Here is a 25,388-nt window from a genome sequence, read left to right as displayed (position 1 = left end):
ATGTTGATCCTAATAACTAATAAGCACAAATCTTTAGTCTATTATTATAATTATTTAAATATATATAAAAAAAAATTCGGGAAAAGTTTGGACACCCCTGAAAGCAGCATTTTAATTCTGACAAATGTTAGCACTGGGGGAAAATAAATTAAATAATGCAAATCCAATTGTATATATTTGTATTTTTATGAAATAAATGCAAACTGCAAAATTTCAGTAATTGTACACTTGTATTATCATTATTTTGTTGAGCTATTTAAATTGTTAGCGTTTGTTTTTGTTGCAAGGAACATAATTATGGATTCATTCTCTATTCTATTCGTGTACCTAATGAATTGTCCGGCCAGTGAGGGTGGATTTCTCTTTAAGAATTTGTGAGGACACGTCAATGCAACTATGCCCAGTGATGAGAGGAGGGGAGACAGACAGCATGTTTTCGTACTACAGAAGCAGATAAAAGACTTTCCTCCCTTAAACTTCCAATGGCTTGTGTGCTGCTGTTGTTTGGACTAGAAGGAACGTCACAGCCCCTCGCATAGATCAACAGTTCAAAAGACAGGTAAGATCATCTTTCTGACCGTTATCATTTGTTCATGAGCTTATTATCACCTCGATGGATCTCGCCCAGTGTTCAAATGTGCTACTTAGCTGAGGTGAAAAGCATAGCTTACTTGTCTTGCTGCAGATGTGAGCCTTGCTAGCAAACATCTGACAGGCAGCTGCCTCCATGCTGCACCAAGGACACACAGATCAGGAGGCTGTTGCGTAGTTTCATACCAGACGGGCTGTCCCCAATGACACTGCTGTGCTGTTGTCACCTTAACTTACAGATAGAGTGGGCAAAAGCATAGGAACAACTTGGGCTTTTAAAATGTGCTCATCAAATGTGACGGTGCTTTGCAACACTGTTGTTTCCATGTACAGTATGGGCTTTCTGCAGTTGTTGTATCTACCTTGTATTGAGACATTTCTCACAGTTCTATACTTATATTCGTATTCCATTTATTTCTTTCACATTTTGCAGTAAATGCAGCTTCAAGTGGGTAGTTTTGCAGAATAATCCCAGATGTCATTATACTACAGTTGTTTTAGGATTTGACCATGTACTACACATTTCTACGTGGCACAAACATCCGTATAAGAACAAAGTATGAAACTCTAGACCAGGGGTGTCCAAACTTTTTCCAGCGAGGGCCACATACTGAAAAATGAAAGGATGCAAGGGCCACTTTGATATTTTGTAAACCAACACATACAAATATGCTAAGAAGCTATATGTAGCTCAAGAAAAAGTAGTAAAAACTATGTTTTTTCCACCATAATAAGAGTTTATTCTTGTAAAATTGCGACTTTGTTCTTCATTCGATTATTACTTTTTTTCTTAATATTTTTCTCCATTTCTGCTGGGGTTTTTTTTCCCAACTATTTCAGTTCAGCTTTCCTCTTGTAAATTTTCTTCTTGTAATTCTAACTTTATATCTTTTAAAACAATAATGTATTTTTTCTTTATTTCAACATTGTTACTGAAATTATATATTCTTTATTTTACTTATAAAATAAATATAATATTATAATATATTATAATATAAATATTTTATAAATAGAAATATTTTATTTATATTTTATTTTACAAGTTTATTCTCATAAAATTCTGTTCAACAACTGTTCTCTGTATTTTTTTCTCTTAATATTTTGACTTTACTCTGGTAACATTTCTGCTGGTGTTTTTTTTTTTTTGTATAATTTTCCAAATATTTCAACTTTCTTCTCCTAATATTTTCACTTTATTCCTATGTTATAAATTTGCACCCAACATAAGTTTCCAAAAAATTACAACTTTATTCATTGTTTTTGACTTTTAAAAAATTATTTAATGACATGAACCGATATTTTATTGTTGTATTGGCTGATAATATTGAACATCCATACTTAAAATGTGATTCAAAATACGCTAACATGAATGACGGCACAAAATGTCATCATCCCCAGTGTGGGAATATTGTGGTTTTAAACAGAATAAACAAGGTGAGCGCATGAACACCGACAAACTGAGATGTCGCATTTGTTCAAAAGTAGTGACGAGGAAGCAGGGGAATACGACCAACTTGTATGCACTCCTAAAACAGAGGTGCAAAGGAGCCAGTCAGTCAGTGTCCCTCACTGCATAGCAAAAGAAGTGCAACATTTCGGGAAATGTTAAAAATGTTTGACCGCCCCTCCCTAGACAGACTCTCTACAGCCACAGAGAGGAGTACACGGTGCATTTGACAAGACAGAAAACCGCTGGTGTCACGTTAGTCACTGCCTCCACTCCGGACAGGGTTTTTTTTAGGTTTTCCTCAGCTTAGCTCGTATCTAAAGTTACTTGTATACTTGTTTCATTAGTATGCGGTGCATTTGACAAGACGCAGCTCTAAACGGCTCGTGTTGCGTCGGTGTTTTTTTTTTTTTTTTTTAATCTGCTTGCTTCTAATGTGTGTGGTGATATAAAGTCAGTGGGAAAACTTTGCTCGTATTTCCGAACGTGGTGTTTTTGAAAAAACTACAGTGGACAAGACAGTGGATTATTTCCCTGCCATCACTGGATGTTTGCATGAATCAACAGCTTCACACAGATCATTAAAAAATAATTACACACAAACAGTACACATATAGCTGAATAGTAAACAATAAACATAGCAACTTCTGATCAATCCATGTCAATTTCACACTTACAATGATGCATGGATTTAAGCCCCACCCATTTCTGGTTAAACCACGCCCACTTCCGGTTTATACTCCGCCTACTCTAAGTACAGCTAGGGATACAGATAACTTAGATGGGTGAACAGATACAGATACAGATTGTTGTGTACTCGCTCGTCCCTATTTGGAACTGCAATTTGTTATAAATAATGGACTGTCCAGGCTTCCTTCGTATTGGATGACCAGTGTCCATAAATCACTACTTCAATCTGTATTTGTTGATGACTATGTATTCTATTGATTGAAAGTCTGTTACACTGTGTTACAGGAGCTGAAGATGGCAGCCAGAGAAGTCCTGTATTTAACAGTGATGGTTTCTACGGTGCTTAGCGCCCTGCAGGAATGCCCGACACTTTGTACCTGCTCCATCAAATATCGCCGTCATTTTGCTGAATGCTCCTACAAAGACTTAGCTGAAATCCCATCTGACTTGCCTCATAATGTTGCCACTGTCAGTCTCTCAGCTAACAAGATCCATTTGGTACCACGAGGCATTTTTGACAATGTCACCCAGATGATATCACTGTGGATGGCCCACAATGAAATCGTCTCCATCCAACCAGGAAGCCTCACATCTCTAGTTCATCTGCGTAACTTTGACATCAGCCATAATAAGGTAGCTGACTTTCCATGGGGCGATCTGCAGAATCTTACGAGGCTGCAGCTGCTAAAGATGAACCACAATGAAATGGTCAGCCTGCCAAGAGATGCCTTGGCTAACCTCAAAGACCTGAGGTCCCTCCAGCTTAACAATAACAAGCTTTTAACTATATCTGAGGGGACGTTCGATTCCTTAACTTCTCTGTCCCATTTGCAGCTCTTCAACAATCCTTTTGCGTGCACTTGTTCCCTCAGCTGGTTTAGAGATTGGTTTTTGACCACCACCCTCTCAGTACCCAAAATGAACTTGATCACTTGTTCTACTCCAAAGGAACTTAAAGGAGAAATGATTGTGAACTTAGCTGAGTCCAGATGCACACAGCCGACTGTTACAATAAGGACTCAGCCTAATGTTGACAACACAACTTTGTACGAGGGTGATGCGTTGATCTTAACTTGTGAATTTAAAGGAAACCCAAAGCCGTTGGTCATGTGGAGTATTCGCAGTCGACCGCAAGAACTTACTCAGTCATATCCAAAGGAGAGATCCACCTTGTCAAGTAATCCAGTCAAAATCTATCACAATGGAACCATCGTCATCTCACATCTCAGCAAGGATGACAGCGGAAACTATAGCTGCTCTGCCTCAAACAAGTTTGGTACTGCAACAGACTCACTGGTAGTCAAAGTGTCATCAGAGCCAACATTTGTAACAGAAATGACCACAGCAGCTATTTACAATACAACACAACAAATAGTAACTGCAACATCTGTTGTATATTCTGTAGCTGATAGAAATGATGTCGTGCCCACTTCCTTACCCACTGCACAGGTTAACCCTCAGTATTTTGAGGAGTTAATAGGGGCAACTAAATGCGGATTGACAGCTAAAACAATACATATTTCCAATCATGTCTCAAATAGGAGTGTGGATGACTCCACGCAGTATATGTTTGACTTTGGTGTCATTGCCCTGGGGGTGTCAGAAACAGAGGCAACAGTTAGGCTCAACCCTCTTCTCATACCCAGAGACAGGCATGCAAACTGGACCGTTATGGTCACACCGGATAGCCCCCACAATGTCAGCGAAAAGCCTCACAGGCATTCAGACAACTCTGAAGAAATCCGTTCAAGAGGATTGTATCTGTGCGTCACCACCAACCGCAAACACTCACCTGTGCTGTGGTCGCAGATTAAAGAGGGCATCAACACCTACCTACTCAGTGGTCTACGGCCTGGTACCAACTACTCCCTGTGTCTGACTTACAAGGGAGAAGACTGTGAGGTGCAAGTCCTGTTCACCACCAAAAGGAAGGCCCCTAATCTGATCATCATCATCTCAGTCAGCATCTGCCTTCTAACTGTGTCAACTGTCCCTCTACTTGGAGCCACATGTTTCCACTTGGTGTACAAATACCGCAGCAAGACATACAAGCTGATCATGAAGGCCAGAGACCAGTACCAGATGGAAAGAACACTTGCCACTAACATTACCATCCACGCACCACTAACAGAGTCTCAGGGGAACATTACCATCAGCCAGCTAGAGGAAGAGGCGACGGCAACTGAGAGTATAGATGGAGAGAAGGAGGCGGATACAGAAGAAAGTGTAATGACTATGTCCGTCACATTGTCTCAGTCCAGAGGCAATTTGGACGACTGTGAGGTTGGATCAGAGTTCAGTGAGGGACTTCCTTTAGGGGCTGAAGCTGTTAATATTACACGCAATGAGAAATACTGTATGTACATCAGTAACTGCGAACCTGTAGTAGCATAATGTTACAACGTGTGCACTTTTGTATTGCACTCAGATTAAGCTGGTATTGTACTTTGTGCCAGTGGTGTCAAGAGATGTGTTGTGTCATGTTAATGTACTTCAGTCAGATATGAGGGATCAAGTCACCCAACAACCTACCGAGCAGCTAATTAACTAACTAACCAGGCAGTAATGAATGTAGCAGGCAGTGCAATAATTCTGCAGAGTAAATGAAAGGTACGTGATCCACAGTGTTGGGAGTAATGGTGTTAAAAATAACGACGCTACTAGAGCTGATACTGTTTTCTAGTAACGGGTAATCTCATCAATGTTAAATGTTGCAATACTGTTACCGTTACTGGCGTGAAATGTGCGTTATTATAAATCTAACCACTGTTATCTGCGCATCGGCTCGCTCATAGAGATGTGACGTTCACGAACGGGTGGAGTCTTTGTTTTCGGCTCAATTAGAGACCCGATTCGCGGATATAAGAATATAAGATATAAGAACGAGCGGTTCTTATATGAAACCGGGAATAATTTCTCATCGTTACATAGCTCACTTAAATGAGCTGTTCAACTCATTTGCAAATGTCACATTTCTAAGCCACGCAGAAGAACTCGATGCAACAATGGTGAGACGGAGCTGTCGTTTTCAAAATGGAAGTACAGGCAACGTCATTGGTGTAAGTGTTTAATTACATTTATGATGGAGTAATTTCAATACTAATTATATTATTTTGGGGGGGAAGGTAACTACCGTTAGTAAGTGTAACTGGTTACTTTTTAGAGTAATTTCATCGGTGATCCAAAAATTACTTGGATCGCTATTGTGTTGTCATTTTGAGGCATAAGATATGCTGCTCATAAGGCATCCTAGTAAAAAATGCAAAATGGAACTGTATTTAGATGTTTGAATTGATTGCTGTTCCTCAGAGTTAGCTGCTAACCTTTCCACGATATCGTGAGCTTGAATTTAATAATATGGAAGCCCTGCTTGCATTCAGTTTTGCAATGCGGAGCAGATTATTGCCTCTTGCTCAAAGTTTTAATCGAAAGAACTGCAACTGCAAGACAAAAAAACTAAATATCTTGCTTGGCCAAATGTAGCTCATTTGTCCAATGTGTCTCTAATATTAGCGCATACAAAACACAGCAACACATACAAGTGGGAAAATAACAGTGTGAAATGAAACAACAGAAGGTGAGTGTGCTGCTCCTTAGACACTTATTTCAACATATTTGTCCTGTTATGTCACATCATATACCAATGTGGCACTTAAAAACAAAGGTTTGCTTCAAAGAGAAACATTGTGATAAAAAGTACTGTGACTTAAATGTTCGGTTACTGTACTATTGGACCCAGTAGATGTTCAAAACATGCTTTGGTAAACTGGTTTGGTGCTGTATCTTTTTTTCACCACAACCTACTTAGTACACAACAGTAAAAGTACTTCTAAAAACTGAACGTGTATGAGTCCAGTGTATTTCTAATGGCACATTTAACAGACATACTGTGCATGCTGCCTGATGACCTCTGTTTCTGCATTCTGATTCTATTCTTGACTCATCTGATAACTTGTGTTGTGTTCTCTGTCTTTGTTTATCTCTTTTATATCCATGTCTAAGAATAAGTTGTTTTTTTACTGGGGTGTATTAATAACTGTGCAAACTCCTTCCATCAAACTTGTCTTGAACATTTAGTAACAATTGCGCTAGTAATAATCACTAACAGAACGCTACTGACCCAGAAAAAGCCTGCAGACATGATACTTAAAGCCAGTTGTGTCACCTCGTCTTACCAAAATGGAACTATGACCTCTCGCTCAGTGACTGTTGTGATGCAGCCATTCAATAGTCCTGATTAATACATGTGCATGTCAATATGGAACAACAAAGGGCCAGTGGACTTTGCACTATTGGAAGTAAGTGTTGTTAGTAACACTGAGGCCAACTAGCATTACATTGTCACTGGTCAGACCAAATATAATTCTGCTTTGCTTTTATGGGTTTACTCGTGAGGCCTTATGTTTGAGTGAGTGACATTGGGTCAATTCAAAAGGAAAACCCACATATACAATATCAATGTCAACAAATGCAACATACAATCATTTTTAACAATCAACACTTGGATGGATACCGAGGAGTACTGTATAAAATGCTATTTTTTCCCTAGCATAAAACATGGGTCGTCTTCTATTCAGGGTTTACAGATTAGTACATGCACCCCAACATATGGCATCAAACAACACACCGGTGACCTAGAACTACAAAATATTTAGTGCAAACTATCAGTTGTTGTTTTGCTGATATATGTATTTTTTTAAAGATTTATTATGTCTTTGACATGTCTGTGAATATTGTCATTCATTCGGGTCGTTGTATTCTTAGATTCTCAGATCGATCTCAGCTGACTGTTCATGTTGTCCTGTTGTTTCACCTCTCATCTGAGCAGGCTTCACCAGTTCATGCTCTCGACTAGATAGGAAAACCTTTGTCTGAGGGGATGGTGTAGGACCCAGGTATTTGTCCTGTAAGGTAGAGGCACGCCCCAACCAAGAATGATTTCTCTTTTGGGATGCAAACACCCATCCTACACCATCCCTTCAGACAAGAGCTGTCCTACCTAGTCGTGAGCATGAACCGATGAAGCCTGCTCGGATGTTAGGCAAAATATCCTCTAAGACAGGGGTCTCAAACTCGCGGGCCATTTGCGGCCCGCCAAGTCACATTTTGCGGACCACGACTTGAGAGGAAAGACTACTGTAAATGCGGCCCGGAAGCTCTAAGTCAGGGGTCTCAAAGTCGTGGCCCGTGGGCCATTTGCGGCCCGCCGAGTCACATTTTGCGGCCCACGAATTGTCTTCAAAGATGACTGTAATACGGCGTGCGACAAGCCAGTGTTACTCGTAGGATGCACACATACTGTAAGCCTACACTGAACTAAGAGAGAGTCATGGGTAAGCTGGAGCCTATCCCAGCTGAATGCAGCAAAATATAAACTGTGAAATTATGTATTTATTTATTTGATTCACCCTATTCCTGTATCAAGATATTATTGTTATTGTGAGCCATGTATCGTGTGTCGTATCGTGAGGTACCCCGAGATTCCCAGCCCTATTCCCAATACTTGATGCGGCCCAGCCTTACTCTGACTCTACCTCCAGCGGCCCCCAGGTAAATTGTGTTTGAGACCCCTGCTCTAATATAACTTGAACAGTCAGTTGCGAAAGAAAATGTTTCTGAAATGAGGATTCATCGTATAGTTGAGTTGATACACTTATGTGCTGATATGGACTTTGACACCAGCTAGAACAGTCATCCGTCGCTACATCGCAGTTTGAACATCGCTCCCTTAAATTACCACTGCTTCATGGTAGACCATGGCCAATACACTAGGTCCCCAACTTACGAACACAATTGGTTCCAGACGACCATTCTTATGTCGAATTATTTCTTAAGTAGGGGAAAAGGTAATATTACCAATGATATAGGTACTACATGTACGTGTATACATACAGTATATGCGTATGTATGTAACTATGAGTTTGGATGTAGTAGTAATATTAAACAAGGATAATTAATGAAAAAAACAATAATAAAAGTGATATAATAATACGTAATGATAAATGTTATTTACCTTTGAAGAGGAGTGGTCGAGCATACGTCGTTGTGGAGGAATTGGAGGAGGAGTTATTGAAAAAAAGGACAAATCGTCGTCGTCGTTAGACTCTTCTAAAAGAGGTAGTGTTCTGTGGGTGGTGTAGAATTAAGCAGGCCTATTAACTCTTCATAAACTTTAATCACACGCTCTGTCCGGGTTGTATAATTTAGCTTTCCATTTAGCTTTATCTCCCCAGCGTCTAACTCTTCCTCTGTTGATCCCATTAGCAGTGTCACAGTGCCCTCTACAGGTCAAGCATGTATAGTAGCAGTATAAACACTGATTGAGCGACGACAAGGCAAAATAAAATAAAATATAGACCAGTCGGCTTGTGTTCGTATCAGCGAATGTTCGCTAGTCGGGTGTTCGTAAGTTGAGGACCTAGTGTATTAACCAAAAAAGATTGAAAGAAAAGTTATTATTCTGGTCACTAGGCATCAGTAATGTCACATTTACAAGACATTACCTTAGATTATATTACCTTAACACTGCATGGAGTCAGCCATGGCATGTCTGACATGATCAAGCGAAAAAAAGGTTCTCCTCTCATTCCATGTGGAAGTGGAATGTTCCTGGCGTCTTACTTTGTCCTTTCTCACTCCATGAAAAATATTGTAATGTTTCAAATAAGTAAATGAGAAACTACGAGTAACTTGGAGAGGCTAACTAGTTAGCTCTGTCGCTTGCGATGCTAGCGGCGGCTGTCTCTTATTGTGTAGCTTGCGCAATGTGGTGTAAACAAAGCATAATAGGAGGGTAAAGGTGACTGTAGGGGTGTTATTTCATTTCTACAGGGCTCTAATAATGTTAAAAAAGCTTATTTAGAAAACCATAAACAGGTTTTCTATGCTCTAAATACGAAAATATGCTGTTTCATAATATTGAATCCTACTTCCTAAATTCACTTCGCCGTCAGGTCTGGAACCAATTAACCACGATAAACGAGGGATGACTGTATCTTGGATTAGACATCAGTAATGCTGTAACTCTGTAATTTCAGATGTATCATACTATTGAATAAAGAAAGTAGAACAATATTAAAGCAACGTTTTATTTTATACGGAAGAACCACCAGAATCCACGATCTTATGTTATTTGACTGCCCTCACATGATGAGTCAGTAAGGCCAATCAATGTCTTCTTAACTATCAAATCCAACCTTCTACCTTTACTCTTAGACTTTTAAGAACATCATGATTTTATTTGTGCCTGAATTCATAGCAGCTCTGTGACTAGTTCACCTGATGATGCCAACCCAGCTGTAATGACTATGATCTCATTCAGTTTTATCCTGGTTCTCACTGGCCCTGGCAGACTCACTAGATGTCCTGTCAGCTTCTCTCTTGCTGCTTCTCTCTTTGCTATGTTTTGGGGTCCCGTTCAGGAGGCTCTCTGAGGCCTGCATTGCTTGGAAGTGCTTCCTGGAGCCCAACAGGGAGGGGTTGTTGACCAAAGTGTAGATCAGCTGCCAGCGAGAGCGAATCCTGCGACTGCTGGCCGACTTGCTCTGCTGGATCCCTGCAAACATTACGGAGCAGGCTGTCAGGACAAAACCAGACATCACCTTTCAGGCGAGAGTCTGTGACCAGACACTGTACTGTTATATGCTGTGTTCATTTTGATAGCTTTCTAACATAGCGCCCATCTCAGAAGGTAACCAAAATATGAGACACAACTTTTAGTATGAAGTGCATTTCTACACCACCACAATAATGAACATATAATATGATTATATCAACTTATAATAATGAACATATTGTTTAATTAATACCAGTCTACTGCATCATGTACAGCAGAGCGAAAAAGTGTTTGCCCCCTTCCTGATTTCTTATTTTTTTTGCATGTTTGTCACACTTAAAGTTTCAGACCATCAAACAAATTAAATTATTAGTCAATGACAACACCAGTGGACACAAAATGCAGTTTTTAAATGAAACTTTTTATTATTAAGGGAGAAAAAAAATCATTTAAAAACTGCTTTTTGTGTTGAGTTGTGTTATCATTGACTAATATTTAAAAGTGTTTGATGACCTGAAACAGAAGTCTGACAAACATACAAAAAAAAATAAGAAATGAGGAAGGGGGCAAACACTTTTTCACACCACTGTATATATAAATGTCGATTTATGCCATTTTCCTGTCAGAGGTTCTGCATCATACTGGCAGGAGCTTGCAATCTCTTGGCAAATCCAATTTAGAGGTTTGAGATGAATATCTGTCTCAACATTTGAATTGGCCTTTTCAGTGTAGGCTTGTGTGGCGTGTGTGTTACAGTATGTACCTTCCTCTGCGTCTCGTATTTTCTGCCCCACTCGTCCACCTTCTACCATCATGTCCAGCAGCAGCCCACAGAAAGCCTTCATCACCGGGTGTGATTGGCTCACCTCCACCTTCAGGAAGTGTGTGTAGTAGCGGTATGCTAGATGGGAACAAAGATCCATGGGCAGGGTTCAGTCATACTTATCCAATTATGTTTTTTCAACATAGACAATAGTTAACCTGGGTTCACTGGATACCTGGGTCGTAGGACTCTGCAGTGTGGTGCAGAAGGCTGATGTCAACACGCCCAAGATGCACAATGTTGTAGAGCGCGGTTATGATCATCCTCCATATGGCCACTATCACTCCCACCACGGTGTTGATCAGAAACAGCAGATACGTCAAAAGAAACAAACTCTCTCTGGAAATCAAAGTCCAAAACAAATAAACAAACCTTTGCCAATCTTTTAAGATGAACGCTTGTACCTGTTGTTTAAATCTCTTGTGCCTGCTTCTTTTTTGACAAACGCAAACTTGGCAGCGACGTGTTGAAGCACTGTGATGAGGATCACTGTGACCCACGCTGGCCTAATGCATCACACACAAATAGAAAATCCATCAGTTAAATTGTATTAGTCTGTAAAGAGTTTGAATAAAGAAATGGCTGATAAATTGCTCACACACCAGGCCTTCCCGGCAATTTCAAAAACAATGAGGTTGCGTCCATAAAAGATGGGGACGATAACAAGGAAGACCAGGAACAGGAAGCAGATGAAAAACACAAGAGTCTGAATTGCCATACCTGCCAAGACATGACGTGGAGGGCCGATTAATAGCCTACTCATTTTACTAACACACCAACGTTAATCACTTGTTTCAAGTGGGTTCTATATTACCAAATACAGTAAAACACAAGAATGCATCATCTCTCCTTTTAACGACTGTTAAATTTATATATTAGTTACAACTACACTAACTGTGACATCCAGTCTAAGAATGCTCAGGTTTGATAGTGACTCTCAGATCAATGTATATACTGTACACTAATCCCTTGTTTATTACGGTTAATTGGTTCCAGACTATACATTTATTATAAAACAATAATATCCGCAAAGTAGGATTCCTTATTTATGAATGGAATATTTTTCATAGCATAGAAAACCTGTTGATGGCCTTCTAAATACGTTTTTTGACATTATTACAGCCATCTAGACATGAAATAGCACCCATAGTCACCTTTACGCTTGTATTGCCCAACATGGTAGACATAAAAAGATAAAATAAGCCATTTAAGACATCAATAAGACTCATGCTCATGTGTGTCGCAAGAAATATGTTCCCTGAGTGCCGGGCGGACAGGAAGTGACATCCAGGGTTTAGAGTTGAGCTTTAGCTTGACGGGGGTTACGGCCGGAACAGCATCCCGTATTTTTATTAGGGACTTTTATTAGGGTTTATTGTTCCTGTTGTGAGATCATTCAAACCTGTAATAAAAGCCTGTTGTTCCAGCAATCAAGTCTGGCGTTTGTGTCACTCACCGAACATTACAGTAACATTACTGACCCCTAGTGACCAGTGTAGGATACTACATATTCACACCTATTCACATATTTGAAATGCTTTATATTTATACTGTATGTATTTTCGTCAATTTAGCCATTGTTTTTTTTAAATGCTTAATTTAGGCAAAAAATGCATACAACTTTCTTCAATGACTAATGACTAATAAAAGGCCGTATTCAGCCACGAAACAGCATGATTTATTAATGCGTTATTAAAAAAAAATAACAAAATAAATAAATAAAAATAAAAGTGGCGTGGCACAACTACAACAGCTCCCCACATATTCGCAATTCACAATTAGCGACCCCACAAATTTGCACATTCTTGATCAAATCGTTAATTATTTATTTGTGTGAAACCCATCACTTTGTGCTTCTAATCGCCATAATTAGGCCATTTATCGGTAAACCCATCTCATTTGTTCCATGCTGAAAATGTTATAATTCTGCAGAAAGCATTCGGGAGCAAATTTCCACTTGAGGAGGTGCTCTTTATATGCAGTGGACCAGCTCCCCAGTAAGAAAAATAGCTATTGGCTGTTTCATTGGCTAATCATATGTCTTGGGGGTGCCTGCTGCTGCTCAGTGAGAACAAAAGCTGAAGAACGATATATTCTTTCAGTTTTATGTAACCAAATACCAGAAAACTCTCCAACCACCCCAGAAAAAATACATTTGGCGCTAGTCGCTTTTGAGAAAATATGTCAGGGTTTGGAACGTCGACAGATTTAGCGAGTTCCTCAGTTACCCTGGTGGGTCTGAGAATGCAACCCCACCAATAGCAGGGATCTACTGTAATTCTGAAAGTAAATTTTCTGCAGTGTTTTCGTAGCTTCACCAAGACAGACGATTGCAGCTTGGTATCCAGTAAAGCCCATCCAACAGACGACACCAGATTTAGACGGACGGCAGCTCTTCTGACTGTTATAAAGGTTGTAGATTTCTCCTTTGTACAGTCCTCTCAGGTTTGATCTGAAGCACAAAGGGACAATGGGAGGGCCATTGTGTTCAATGTATTATAGAATAGCAGTCTTATGTAGATTTATACAATGTCTTTTTTGCATAGCTAGAATCAAAATACTTGTCACAGGGGAATTTGGAGGAAACACATTACATCACATTCAGTTTTCCTCTTGCTTTAAAAGAAAAATGCACCAGTTTTGTTATTTAAAAGTCGAAACAATAATGAAGTTCCGACGACAGATACAACACCATGTCAAAAAGAGATTGCGCTTACCTGTGAAGTACCATGGTCCTCATGAGCATGACCACACTGACCACACAAGATAGGGTCATTGCACAGAGGTAGCACACTATAAAATAAATACTATTTAATCTCTTCATACTATCAACACTTTAAGAAACCTGAAGAAATACATCACAAACCTTCTAGCAACCAAGTATAGAAAGTCACAATTTTGACAACCTCCATTCTGTCATCTGAGAGGATGATCCCAAATCCCAATAAGAGGAAGGCAATGTTTTCATCAATACCAGCACGGACAATATGGAGAGTTGGGACTACCAACACCACTAACAACAGTGCAGTCTGAAAGACAAGACATATTTTCACTTATTTCTATATTATAAAGGCAAAGTAAATCACCAACAAGAAGCATGGTGTCCTGCACATACATTAGTACACATACTGTAAATACAGTATAATGCAAAGTACATGTACTGTACCGCTTTGATATTGTCGTTGTCAGACATACCAACTTATTAAAATTATTTATTTCTACACTTGACCTCAAAATACAGACAAGACACCATGTATAATACAAATACAAATAAGTATCCTGTATATTAAATAAGTAAATAACAAATAATTCATAAAACAATCTAATATAATAAAAAGTAATACAGTTATTAATGAATTAAGTCATTAATTGGTTAGTCTGTAATCAAAAAGATGAAGGTTCATAATGGTGATATGTCACTTACATGATATATTGCCACAAAAGCCACAAACACTGACACAGCCAGCTTTAGCGGGAAACGGAACACTGAAAGAGGAAAAAAAATAAATTATTATTCATCCAGGGTGGAGATGAGAGTTTAAGTATGTTTAATGTGACTTTAAAAATAATCTAAGAATCATCTGCACACACCTTTTTCTGGTCTATAAATATAACTATTCAGCACTTCCAGTAGTCTCTCCATCAGTGTCGGTTTGTCAGACGAGCAGGAGCTACATTTTTAAGCAAAAACAACCAGAAGGAATTATTATTATTATTATTATTTTAGTAAGCTAAATTAAAAAGCACAATAAGGGAATTCAATCATCACTGTGTGGTACTTGTTTTTTTAGCTTTCCTGCCATGCTACCTCTGGATGTGGGCCCACCCTCTTTGCCTCACACCATACATTGTGATGCTAATATCTTGTCCATGAGAATACGAAATGCAACTTAAAAACAAACTTGTTCCTTCACCTGACTGCTGAAGACTTCTTCTTCTTCTTCAGCAGTGATTTCACATAGTCACTGTAGTAGCTGCTGTCAAGATCCTGGGAGTAAAACCAATTATTTAGATTTTGGTCAAACATGTGCAGCTTCTTGTTCTCACAAGAAATTTGGAATTTTATACTTTGATAGATTGATGTATTTAGAATCTCTTTATTTACTTTTTTATACACACTGGATTTACATTAGCTGAACAGCTGTATGATCATGAAAACTGTTGAAACAACAAACCTGCATTAGTGCCCCTCGCTTGTGTAATCTGATCAAGGATGCTAAATTACTTTGGTCATAAAAGCAAATTGTTGTAATCATGCTTGTTATGCTTCAAATAGAGTAAACCACTCACATTTTAGAACCCATATTGACTATAGTATATTTTCTCAAGGGAAATGGAAATGAAACTTGGCTATACTTGAGAGTAGTCTGTGTACAGCTTGCAAAGCAGTATAGAATTACTATCCACTCATACTGACTCAATACATAGTCATTATTGCCCAAATACCTGTCAACACAGGGGAGTACCAAGATATTAGTGATGGGAATTTAGACTCTCCCAAATGGTCTCCCAAAATTTTCTGTTGCCTTAATTTACTGTATGTATAACCAAAATATGTGTAAAATTATTTTTAATGTAAAAATATATTTATATCAAATGTTTATTATTGACATGCTCAGTGTGGAACAGATTGCTACAAAAACCATATCATGAAGTACAACAACAAAAAAAGTCCAATGTGATTGTGTGTTTTATCTGTACATTTGCAACTACTTGTGGAACAACACAACATCAAGGAAACATTACATGACAAAATATGCATTTAAATATCCAGGTAGTAGTTTTTTCTAGTTTTTAGTGAAGACACAAACTGCCTCAGCTTTAATTTCCTGCTGCTCATTTTCCTCACCTTTCCAGTTGCCTTGTGAGTGCAACCCCTCCCTCCACCTTCTGCTTATTGTCAACGCACAGAACCACATATTTTGAGCAACGACCAGAAAAAAACGACGGCTCAGTCGCTTCAAAGAGACGGCTCCTAGAGCTGTTTCGACACTTCGCTACAAGATAACTGTGGCTTGCCTACAGTCAAGCTTGGTGGTAGTAGCATCATGGCTTGGGGATGCATGAGTGTTTGCCCGGCACAGGTGAGCTGCGGTTGGTTGGACACAAGAGATTAAAATGTTACAAGATTTCTCGTTTGGAGGAAAGCTGTCTCACGAGAACAGGGCAGCCAGAAGCCAATCAGACTGTGAACTATGAATGACAATACACATAATATGGAAGTGAAAGTGTGCAAGGAATTATGGTAAGCGCACATTAACTGCTTAACGCACACCTTGCAACCTACCTCAGTGTTCCCAGCGATCCAGTGAGGGATGTGTGGCTGTTCGATCAAAGTTGAATACAGTAGCTGTCACCGTGTTTATTGTCCAAGCAGCGGATGTAGTAATTCTACATTTCATCAGAGTTGCTTAAGATTAGCCAGATCAACCCACGTAGATGTTCGGACTTGTCTGCACTCTTAATCACCCAGCGATTCTATTTACGCTCGATATATTTGGCTGGGCACCAACTTTCAAAGCTCCAGCGATCACTCTTTTCCCATCATAACATACCTCATACATAGAAGAGATCCGTGTTGACAATTCGGCAACATGATTGCTTCATTGAACTAGAAGGGGTGCGCATTAAAAGTTAAAGTCAGGAAGTGTTTCTTGCTTGAAGTATCCGTCGCATGGCAACTTTGACTCTACTTAAATTCCGTCGTGCAATGCTGGTTTCATGGCGGTCTAAAAACTGCATCAACCCCTCCATAATGCAGCTCAACAGACCCAAGAAGGCAAAGTTTGGACACATGACTCCGTCACCTGGCAAAAATTGGCCTTCCTGGTGAAACCAAGACAGTCTAGCTCACCGAACACACATGGGTGTCCAAAGCATGGCCTAGGGGCCATCCGTGGAGCGCAGCTCATCCATCCATCCATCCATTTTCTATACCGCTTCTCCTCTTTAGGGTCACGGGGGCATGCTGGAGCCTATCCCAGCTGACTTCGGGCGACAGGTGGGGTACACCCTGGACTGGTCGCCAGCCAATCGCAGGGCACATATAGACAAACAACCATTCACACTCACATTCATACCGATGGACAACTTAGAGTCGCCAATTAGCTCATTTCAGGGGTAAAATAAACAAAAACCCAGCAATAAAAAGTGGAAAATAAAGCTAAAGAGCATAATGTAACCAGAAAATGCTAAAATATTGATACTAATAAGTAATAAAAACACAAAGATTTGTCTGACAAATTGACTGTGAGAAAACTTTACAGAGTGAAAGACGACAAATTAAAGGAAATATTGCATTACAGTATTATTTTTTATTTTTATATAAAATATAGTGCTCTGCGATTGGCTGGCGACCAGTCCAGAGTGTACCCAATCTTGTGTATCGTCTCGTCTCATGAGTTGGGTCTCTGGTGACACTCCTAGTGTTGAGTTATTTTCAGTAACTCTACATTATACTGCTATAAATGCTGTACACTGACTACTCCAAGTTATATTGAAGTTTCATGTCTATAATAATGTTCCTTGAGAAATTATAATCAAATGGTTGCAGAAATGTGAGGGGTGTGATATACTCCTGATCAAAATTTTAAAAAATTGCAAGAATTGACATTTTGCACTGTTGGATCTAACGGAGGTTCTAAGTAGAACTTCAAAATGCAAAAGAAGAAATGCAAGTGAGAAAAAAAAAACAACTGTGAAAGCAATTTATTGAAAACAAGAATTAAAGTGAAATAGGCTGTTCATCAGCTGATCAAAAGCTTAAGACGACAGCCTTTGAAAGCAATCTTGGCAACAATGTGGATTCAATGTCATTTTCTGTCAGGTATTCACACTGTCATGATATCTTAATGGCAAAGGCAAAAAAGCTTTCTCTCCTTGAATGCGGTCGGACTGTTGAGCTGCATGAGCAAGGCCTCTCGCAGTGCTGCTGAGGTTGGATGAAGTAGGACAGTCATTTTAAACTTCTTTAAAAGATGCTGAAGGTCATTGAACAGAAAAGTCAAGTGGTGCACCCAAAAAATGTCACCAGCCTTGAGCCGCAGGATCCGATTGGCTGTAAGTAAAGTCACGGAACTAAGCTCGGCGCAAATTAAGGTTGTTACTTTTTCCTTCAAAAGAACAATGGTCCTTCAGCTTGTGCAGGGGCGTCAAATGGCAGCCAGCTACAGTATGTGGAGATGTTGTCCTTGTCTGTGTGGTAATGACTGTGTTTTTCAACAAGACAACGCTGCAGTTCACAATATCCGCTTGACAAAAGGACTTTTTCCAGAGGAATAACCTCACTCTTTTGGCCCATACTTGTTCCCGTATTCTAAATCCAATTGAGAACCTTGGGGGATGGATGGCAAGGGACGTTTACAAAAATGAATCAGTTGCAGACAGTGGATGTCCTCTGTGAAGCCACCTGAAGTCATCAAGCATGCCCAAACCAATTTTGGAGGTGATTAACAAGAATGGCACATCTACTCATTACTGAGTCCTTTTAGAAAATTATTTCAGTTTAATGGTTGTTTGTAATGGGCTGCAGGCTGGATGAGTGGTTAGCATGTTGTCCACACAATCAGGAGATCGGGAAGACCTGGGTTTGAATGTTCGCTTGGGCATCTCTGTGTGGAGTTTGCATGTTCTCCCCGTACGTCCTCCCACATTCGAAAAACGTGCATGTTCGGTTAATTGGCGACTCCAAATTGTCCATAGTTATGAGTGTGAGTGTATATGTACCCTGCAATTAGCTGGCAACCAGTCCAGGGTGTACCCCGCCTGAAGTCAGCGGGGATAGGCTCCAGGATACCCCCGCGACCCTAACTAGGATAAGCAGCATAGAAAATGGATGAGCTGTTTGCAATAAATTGCTGACTCAAATTTTGTTGTCTCACTCCCATTTCTTATTTTTGCATTTTGAAGCTCTACTTATGGGGCGGCATGGCTCAGGTGGTAGAGTAGTTTTCTCCCAACCTGAAGGTTGCAGGTTTGATCCTCCGTCCTCCCGTGATCGTGTTGAAGTGTTCTTGGGCAAGATACTGAACCCCCAGTTGCTCCTGATGCTGCGTCATCAGTAGGTAAATGTGCTAACAGTGTCAAAGCGCTTTGATTGCCTTGGAGGTGGAACAATGTTATACAAGTGAAAGACCGTTTTACTTAGAAACTCCTTAAGATCCAACAATGCAAAATGTAATTTCTTACAATTTTTCAGCTGGTCTTAAAATTTGGATCAGTTGTGTACTATAGCTGAAATACATTGTGTTTTGTGGCTGTGTGTATTTTTCATTCTCATTTTTTCCATTAAACAAAGAAGATATCGCTGTTCACAAACATTTCTCACCTCTTCAGTCTTTGCTCCTCTGAAGAACAGCAGAGGAAATTGGATGCAAAGATAAGCCAGGCAGGCCAGCTGAGGTAACGCGGCAAGCAAAGTGTAGAACTTATAGAGCTGTGAAGAAAAAGTCAAGAAGGAATCACAAAAACATAGTTTTATATGTAATAGAAGGCCCTAATAGAAATAGGTAATAACGTCTCACCTCTGGAGTCTTTGGACAGTCAAACTTCTGCCACAGCAGTACTCCAAAATGACAGAATGAGAGCAGAGTCCCAAACACATAAGCTGTTCTGTGATGCAGAGTGCTACAAATCATCAGAGGGTAGTAGAGGATTGGATAGTAGAAGATGGCGATTATCTTCATGAACTCTAAAAACAAAATAACAAGATAATGTTGGGTATGAGAATTGGTTTTCATGATGAATGAATACAGTGGTTCTGCTTAGGTGTGGCATACAGATGCGAACATGCGGTTCCAGTTCTTGTTATAGATATGCACCTTTGATTTCAGCTGGAGTATCTTTGGAGAACGGCAGAGGGTCGGGAGCAATCACCAGCACGGCCAACTTGCTGAACACCAGTCCAAACACAGCCATGGTCACACCTTTTTTCTGTGTCTGATCCAGGAAGTTGGTTGGACTGTAAGAACATACAGGAAACACTCACAGGTGATATGCCACATATCAAACATGCCTTAACTGTGAAACCCACCTAAAGATACTGGAGGATCCTCTTGTAAATCCTTGGCAGAGTTTATTTCTCCTGCTTAGTGCTGCCAGGATTAACATGACCACCAGCTAGAAGGAGAAAAACATTTGTTACAAGTTTGCAGGACACTAATTATGTGAATGATTGGCAAACTGAGGTGTTGCTGTTAGTTTTAGGGTGGTTTCAAAATCATACAGTAATCCCTCATTTATCGCAGTTAATTGGTTCCATACCTGACTGTGATAAGTGAATTTCTGCGAAGTACAATTGCTTATTCATAAATACATTTTTTTTGTAGTTAGAGCATAAAAAACCTGTTTACAAACCTTGTAAACATGGGTTTTAACATTATTAGAGCCCTCTAGACATGAACTAACACTCCTACAGTCACCTTTACACTTGTAATACCCAATATACTGTAGCAGTCGTAATAAAAGCAGATAAGCCAATTAAGACAGAAATAAGACATAAATACGCTAGTGTGTTGCTTTAAATGTGTTGCCTAAGGGAGCTGAGGGGCGGACAGGAAATGGGGTCAGGGGTTCAGAGTTCAGTTTCAGCTTTCCATGGGTTACAGCCACAATTTTTATCAGGGAAGGATTTTATTAGGGATTATTGTGCTTGTTGTGAGATAATTCAAACCTGCAATAAAAGCCTGTTGTTCTGGCGATCAAGTCTGATGTGTGTGTCTCACTGAACATTACAGTAACATTACCGCAATATAGTGACAAGTGTAGAATATTACATAGTCATGTTGTTGAGTTTTTTCAATGTCTTATATTTGCACTTTAATTCATTTAACCATTTTTATGCTTGGAAATGCTTAATTTAGGCAAAAATACATAACATTTGCTTACATATGCATATGTTTTGACTAGGGATGCACCGATCAATTGGCCACGCGATCAGTATCAGCTAATTTCCAAGAAAAAGCACGTGAATCGGCACATGCCAATAAACGTCTTTCAACGCTGACCACAAAAGCTGATCACGAGTGGCTCGTACTATTGCAGCCTGTAGCCATCCCTGCGTGCAGTGCAGTATCTTGCAGCGTCTACAGTAGCGCCCTCTCACTTTCCTTCACCCCGCGCATGCGTGCCAAAACAAAAACAAACATGTCTGTCGTGTGCAAATCACCTGCAAACTCATGCCAGGAAAAATATCTCACCGGGGTGGCACGATAAAAAACTTTAATTTAGAACGGCATTTGAAGAACAAACACTTGACGGAGTATGGTTAGTTTTTGAGGCTCACAGTGTGATCATGCTCACGCATGACATTACTACCAACTACCGTTGGAATTTAAAGTGACTAAAGAGTGAAAACAAGCACCTCTACAAAAATCTATCCCGTTTTTTTTACACTGAATGTGTACTTACAGCAGTGATGGCCATATAAAGTGCATGTTTCAGAAGTGAGGGAGTTATAGAACACAATACATAAAACACAGGACAAGGAACAGTGGTGTACATGAGGAAGTTGTCGGGAGATGTGTCACTAAATGAAAAGTTAACAAGCTAACAATTCATCAAATATGAAAGAAAAAAAACAAGAGAGTCAAGATGATTGCTATGTAGTTATGTGGTATTTGAAAAAGAAAGAAAAAATGAATTATATATGTATGTACTGTATGTGTATGTCAAATGTTCAAAAATACTTTTAAAAAAGGAGGGCAAATTAAAACAAAATGGGGAAAACACAAATAAAACGGATCAAATTGGACAATAATAAAAATGAATTTCTTTTTTTTTATTATGCATTTTTACTGATGTTTATTGAGTTGAGTTTATTTCTCTCATATTAAACATTTATCAGATCTGAACTATAACACTTTCCCATCAGAATGTCAAAACCTATACTCCTCACATCCCCTAGGGGGCATATTTGTATGGGATATGGGGGATTGCAATTTTTTATGGTAATATTATGATTACAAAAATTCTTTCTTTGTATCAGTTGTTAAATTCTACAGTGTACTATATAATTATTGATCATTACTATAAAATTTCCCCTTGAGGGATTATTATTGAATAATTATTCATCCATAATTATGATTAGAATTATCACACAAAAAACTACTACCATTGCTACCACCAGTGTGTGTGTGTGTGTGTGGATATGGGAGAGAGAGCGTGTGTATTGGATCCAACACATGTTGAGAAGACCCAATTATGTCAGTTCTAGAATAAAACGTAGTATAAACCTCTTCATGTTAACTTAACTGGTCAGAGTCAGACAGGTTGCATTACAATTAGGGCTGTCAAATGATTCAAATTTTGAATCAGACTAATCACGGTTTTCAAATTAATTAATCATGGTTAATCACCATGTCACACTGTCTGAAATATGCCCATTTTTATTGTATTTTATTGAAAGAATGATAAATGACGAGGCAGGATTATATATATTTTATGTATTAACAGCGCCAAATGAACTTAAAATTTAAATCAAGTTAAGAGACGGCACACATGTTTGAAAATCTATTTAGCTAACACTGGTTTCTTTAATAGCAGAATATTTGAATCAGACTTTACTGTGTTATTATGAGCAATGAGGAGTTGCGTTCAAAAACACCACGTGATTTAAGTTGAGTTCACATGTTTTGAGTGAATTTTCTGGGATTTCCAAGTACACTTAAATCCTGCAAATTGTACTTCCGCATTAAGAGTGAGTGATAAGAATATCCGCTTATTGTATTTCTTTGTCTTTCTGTTTACTCACAGTAGACTACACATAACAACAATATAATATGATGTTGTTGTCTCGTCTGTCTAGTGACAATGAGGTAGTGTCGTTGCAATGACAAATGGACTGGAGACGTGTTTGTTTGGAGTTGGGGATACATATATGATGTTGGAATTGCACTGCTGTTGATGTGTTCATGATTCTGCGGGGGCTACAGTGTGCCGCCGTCTGTCGTCATAACAGAGAGCTGTGGCTTGCCATGATGCGTATGTGTTAAATACGCTAAAAAATGAATGTAATTAATGAAATAAAATAGTTACTGCCCTCGACGAGATATTTTTGACAGCCCTAGTTACAATCCAAATGAAATATACAACATGTTTCATGGACTGGGACATTTGACTATTGAATCCTTGCTTCACTGTAAAAGCGGACAATCATTTACTGTAAGATTACTGCTTGACTTCATTTTAAAATGAAATGCGTGTACTTACAGATAGACATAGTATGCAGATGTGAAAGATTTTATCATCCGCTGTTGGGTCGCATGGTAAAATCACTCTGCAGATAATGTAAATGCAAATAAAGTTAAGTAGGCATCAATTACCATGAACCGGTAAGTAACTATACAGTACTGTAGATGAATTGATCTTCATGATATACTCACTCTTTGGGAGGCTTTGTTGGCTCCGGGTTGTTGGAGTACCAGTCTGAGTAATCATAGTAGGAATATTCAAAAGGTTCAAATTCAACCTTGCTGTGGTTCATTGTGCCTGTTTGGTGACAAATAAAGAATACACCTCGTCTGCCTCCTGGTCTGTCTTCAGTCTTCAGTCTGCACTCGGATCAGATTTGATGGTGCTGTGTGGTAAGAGCCAACACATTCCAGTTAGCGTTAAGAATTGAACACAGTGGATTAGTGGCTGCACACGGGGGACTGGAGAACAGTTTAACCTAAGGTGACCCCGATGCCTGATGATTTCCTTGAACATTATTTATGGAAGAAATGATGTATGATTATTGTACAGTAGGATCGGTTGGCAGTGCGTTCTCATTTTGTAGACCAACATTCATTTTGGTGTTACTGTATGTCCATTGAATGTTTGTGTTCTTTGTCCAAATAATGTAATGCAGGGTACTTATTTACTGAACACTACTGATTAAACAAAACTACTTCAGCATCAAAAATACCTTGTTATTATTATTATTATTATTATTTTCTGGTGAAGCTGTATACTAAGGAGTCATTTCTACATAAGAATTGGCTAATGTCACTTTCATGCTCCAGTGTGGAATTAACCTTCTTGCCTCCCTCTGCCTGTTACTGAAGAGACTAATCCCATTATAAGATGGAAATCTCTGCTTTAAACAGGGGGAACCTTTGTTTGCAACAGCCTAAAAAACTGTTCAACATGTTTAACGCATGAAAAACAACAGTGTGGTTTTGTTATTGAGTGAATGTGAAAAAGGGCGGCACTGTGGTGAACGTGGTAAGCATTTCGGTCTCACAGCGAGGAGGTTCAGGGCTCATAGGTGCGCATGTGAGTGTGAAAGGTTTGGCGTCCAATCAAGGGTGTGTGAACAAATTTATGAAAATGAGAAAAATGGTTCTGCATTTTTCATGCATCACAAATAAATACAAAAATCACAACACACAGTGTACATTATTCATAATTTGATGCTGAATGAGAGCAAGCTATTTCTGTGAGTTTAAAGTTTGCTAATCTCCGAGCGTGAGCTCCCTCATATGACAGAAGCTCCAGGGCCGGACTGATCCATGGATTTTCTATGTGGTATGAGTCCCATGCAAAGCTACCACTACTGCAATATGACAAATAAAGAAAAAAAACAAACACCACAAATAAGTGTTTGTTTACTGTTTTGGGGTTAGACCATATTGAAAGCATCATGGGAGTTTTATTTTCCACTGTTTATGCCTTGTGTATTACATTTTGTTGTTGCAACATAGGAACAAATGCGCAAAACAAGGTCTTGAGCGTGTTGACACCTTGTAAAAGGTTTACACAGCTTGGATTTGTCTGAAACACAAGACAAACAAATAAATGGAGTCAAATGTTCTATTCACTTTTGTAAAGTGTGCTGTACCGTTATACTGAAGTTGAGACCTTGAGGTCAGATTGCTTCCACCGGGAAGCAGCCACAAGCCCAGAGCACCACGGAGCGCCACCAGTAGGCCGTCGGGAACCCCAACACCCATCCTCTCCGCAGAGAACAGCAAGCCGCGTAACAGCACAGAGACACTGGATAGCCGGACGTGCCCATCCAGAACGCAGAGAAGGCCTAGCCAAGCCCATCCTCAGAGGCCACAGCACATCCCGCCTCCATCCCGAAAGCGGGAGTTACATCCTGACGTACGTGTTACCACATGCAATTTTTGGGAAATTTGCTGGCCGTGGACAGCACGTAGAGGAAGGTGGGGTATCAAAGGTGTTGCAAGTGATTCGTGACACACGTGCTTGCTGCTCACCCTCCGTTGGTAGCTTTTAAATCGTGAGTGCGGCGTGCGACTTGTGCAAGCTTGGTGTGCTTCATGTAAGGCTGTTGTATG

At 39.5% G+C, this 25,388-nt stretch overlaps 2 protein-coding genes across 3 annotated transcripts; one reads left to right on the top strand and one right to left on the bottom strand.

Moving 5' to 3' along the window:
- Window positions 1–411: 411 nt before the first annotated feature.
- Window positions 412–9,706, top strand: LOC129178811 (immunoglobulin superfamily containing leucine-rich repeat protein 2-like). The gene is made up of 2 exons (XM_054771396.1): window positions 412–559; window positions 3,014–9,706. The coding sequence occupies exon 2, from the start codon at window positions 3,023–3,025 to the stop codon at window positions 5,120–5,122; it is 2,100 nt and encodes a 699-aa protein (XP_054627371.1). The 5' UTR covers window positions 412–559; window positions 3,014–3,022; the 3' UTR covers window positions 5,123–9,706.
- LOC129178812 (receptor for retinol uptake stra6-like) lies at window positions 2,740–23,693 on the bottom strand. 2 transcript variants are annotated; one of them, XM_054771397.1, is made up of 17 exons: window positions 23,487–23,693; window positions 23,314–23,380; window positions 20,138–20,223; window positions 19,926–20,065; window positions 19,629–19,795; window positions 19,433–19,540; window positions 15,021–15,094; window positions 14,698–14,777; window positions 14,531–14,592; window positions 13,973–14,135; window positions 13,824–13,899; window positions 13,425–13,558; window positions 11,709–11,826; window positions 11,511–11,612; window positions 11,282–11,445; window positions 11,047–11,184; window positions 2,742–10,283 (listed from the first exon to the last, which is right to left on the bottom strand). In XM_054771397.1, exons 1-17 carry the CDS (start codon window positions 23,585–23,587, stop codon window positions 10,042–10,044), a joined length of 2,022 nt encoding a protein of 673 aa, XP_054627372.1. In that variant the 5' UTR covers window positions 23,588–23,693; the 3' UTR covers window positions 2,742–10,041. The 2 variants fall into 2 exon arrangements, with proteins under 2 accessions (XP_054627373.1, XP_054627372.1); XM_054771398.1 differs by lacking the exon at window positions 23,314–23,380 and having other exon boundaries at window positions 2,740–10,283; window positions 23,487–23,635.
- Between the last annotated feature and the right edge of the window lie 1,695 nt (window positions 23,694–25,388).

Source organism: Dunckerocampus dactyliophorus, chromosome 3 (assembly GCF_027744805.1).
Source record: "Dunckerocampus dactyliophorus isolate RoL2022-P2 chromosome 3, RoL_Ddac_1.1, whole genome shotgun sequence".
NCBI classification, from domain to species: domain Eukaryota; kingdom Metazoa; phylum Chordata; class Actinopteri; order Syngnathiformes; family Syngnathidae; genus Dunckerocampus; species Dunckerocampus dactyliophorus.
The sequence above is the reverse complement of the archived record's forward strand: the minus strand, read 5'-3'. Positions and strand labels throughout refer to the sequence as shown.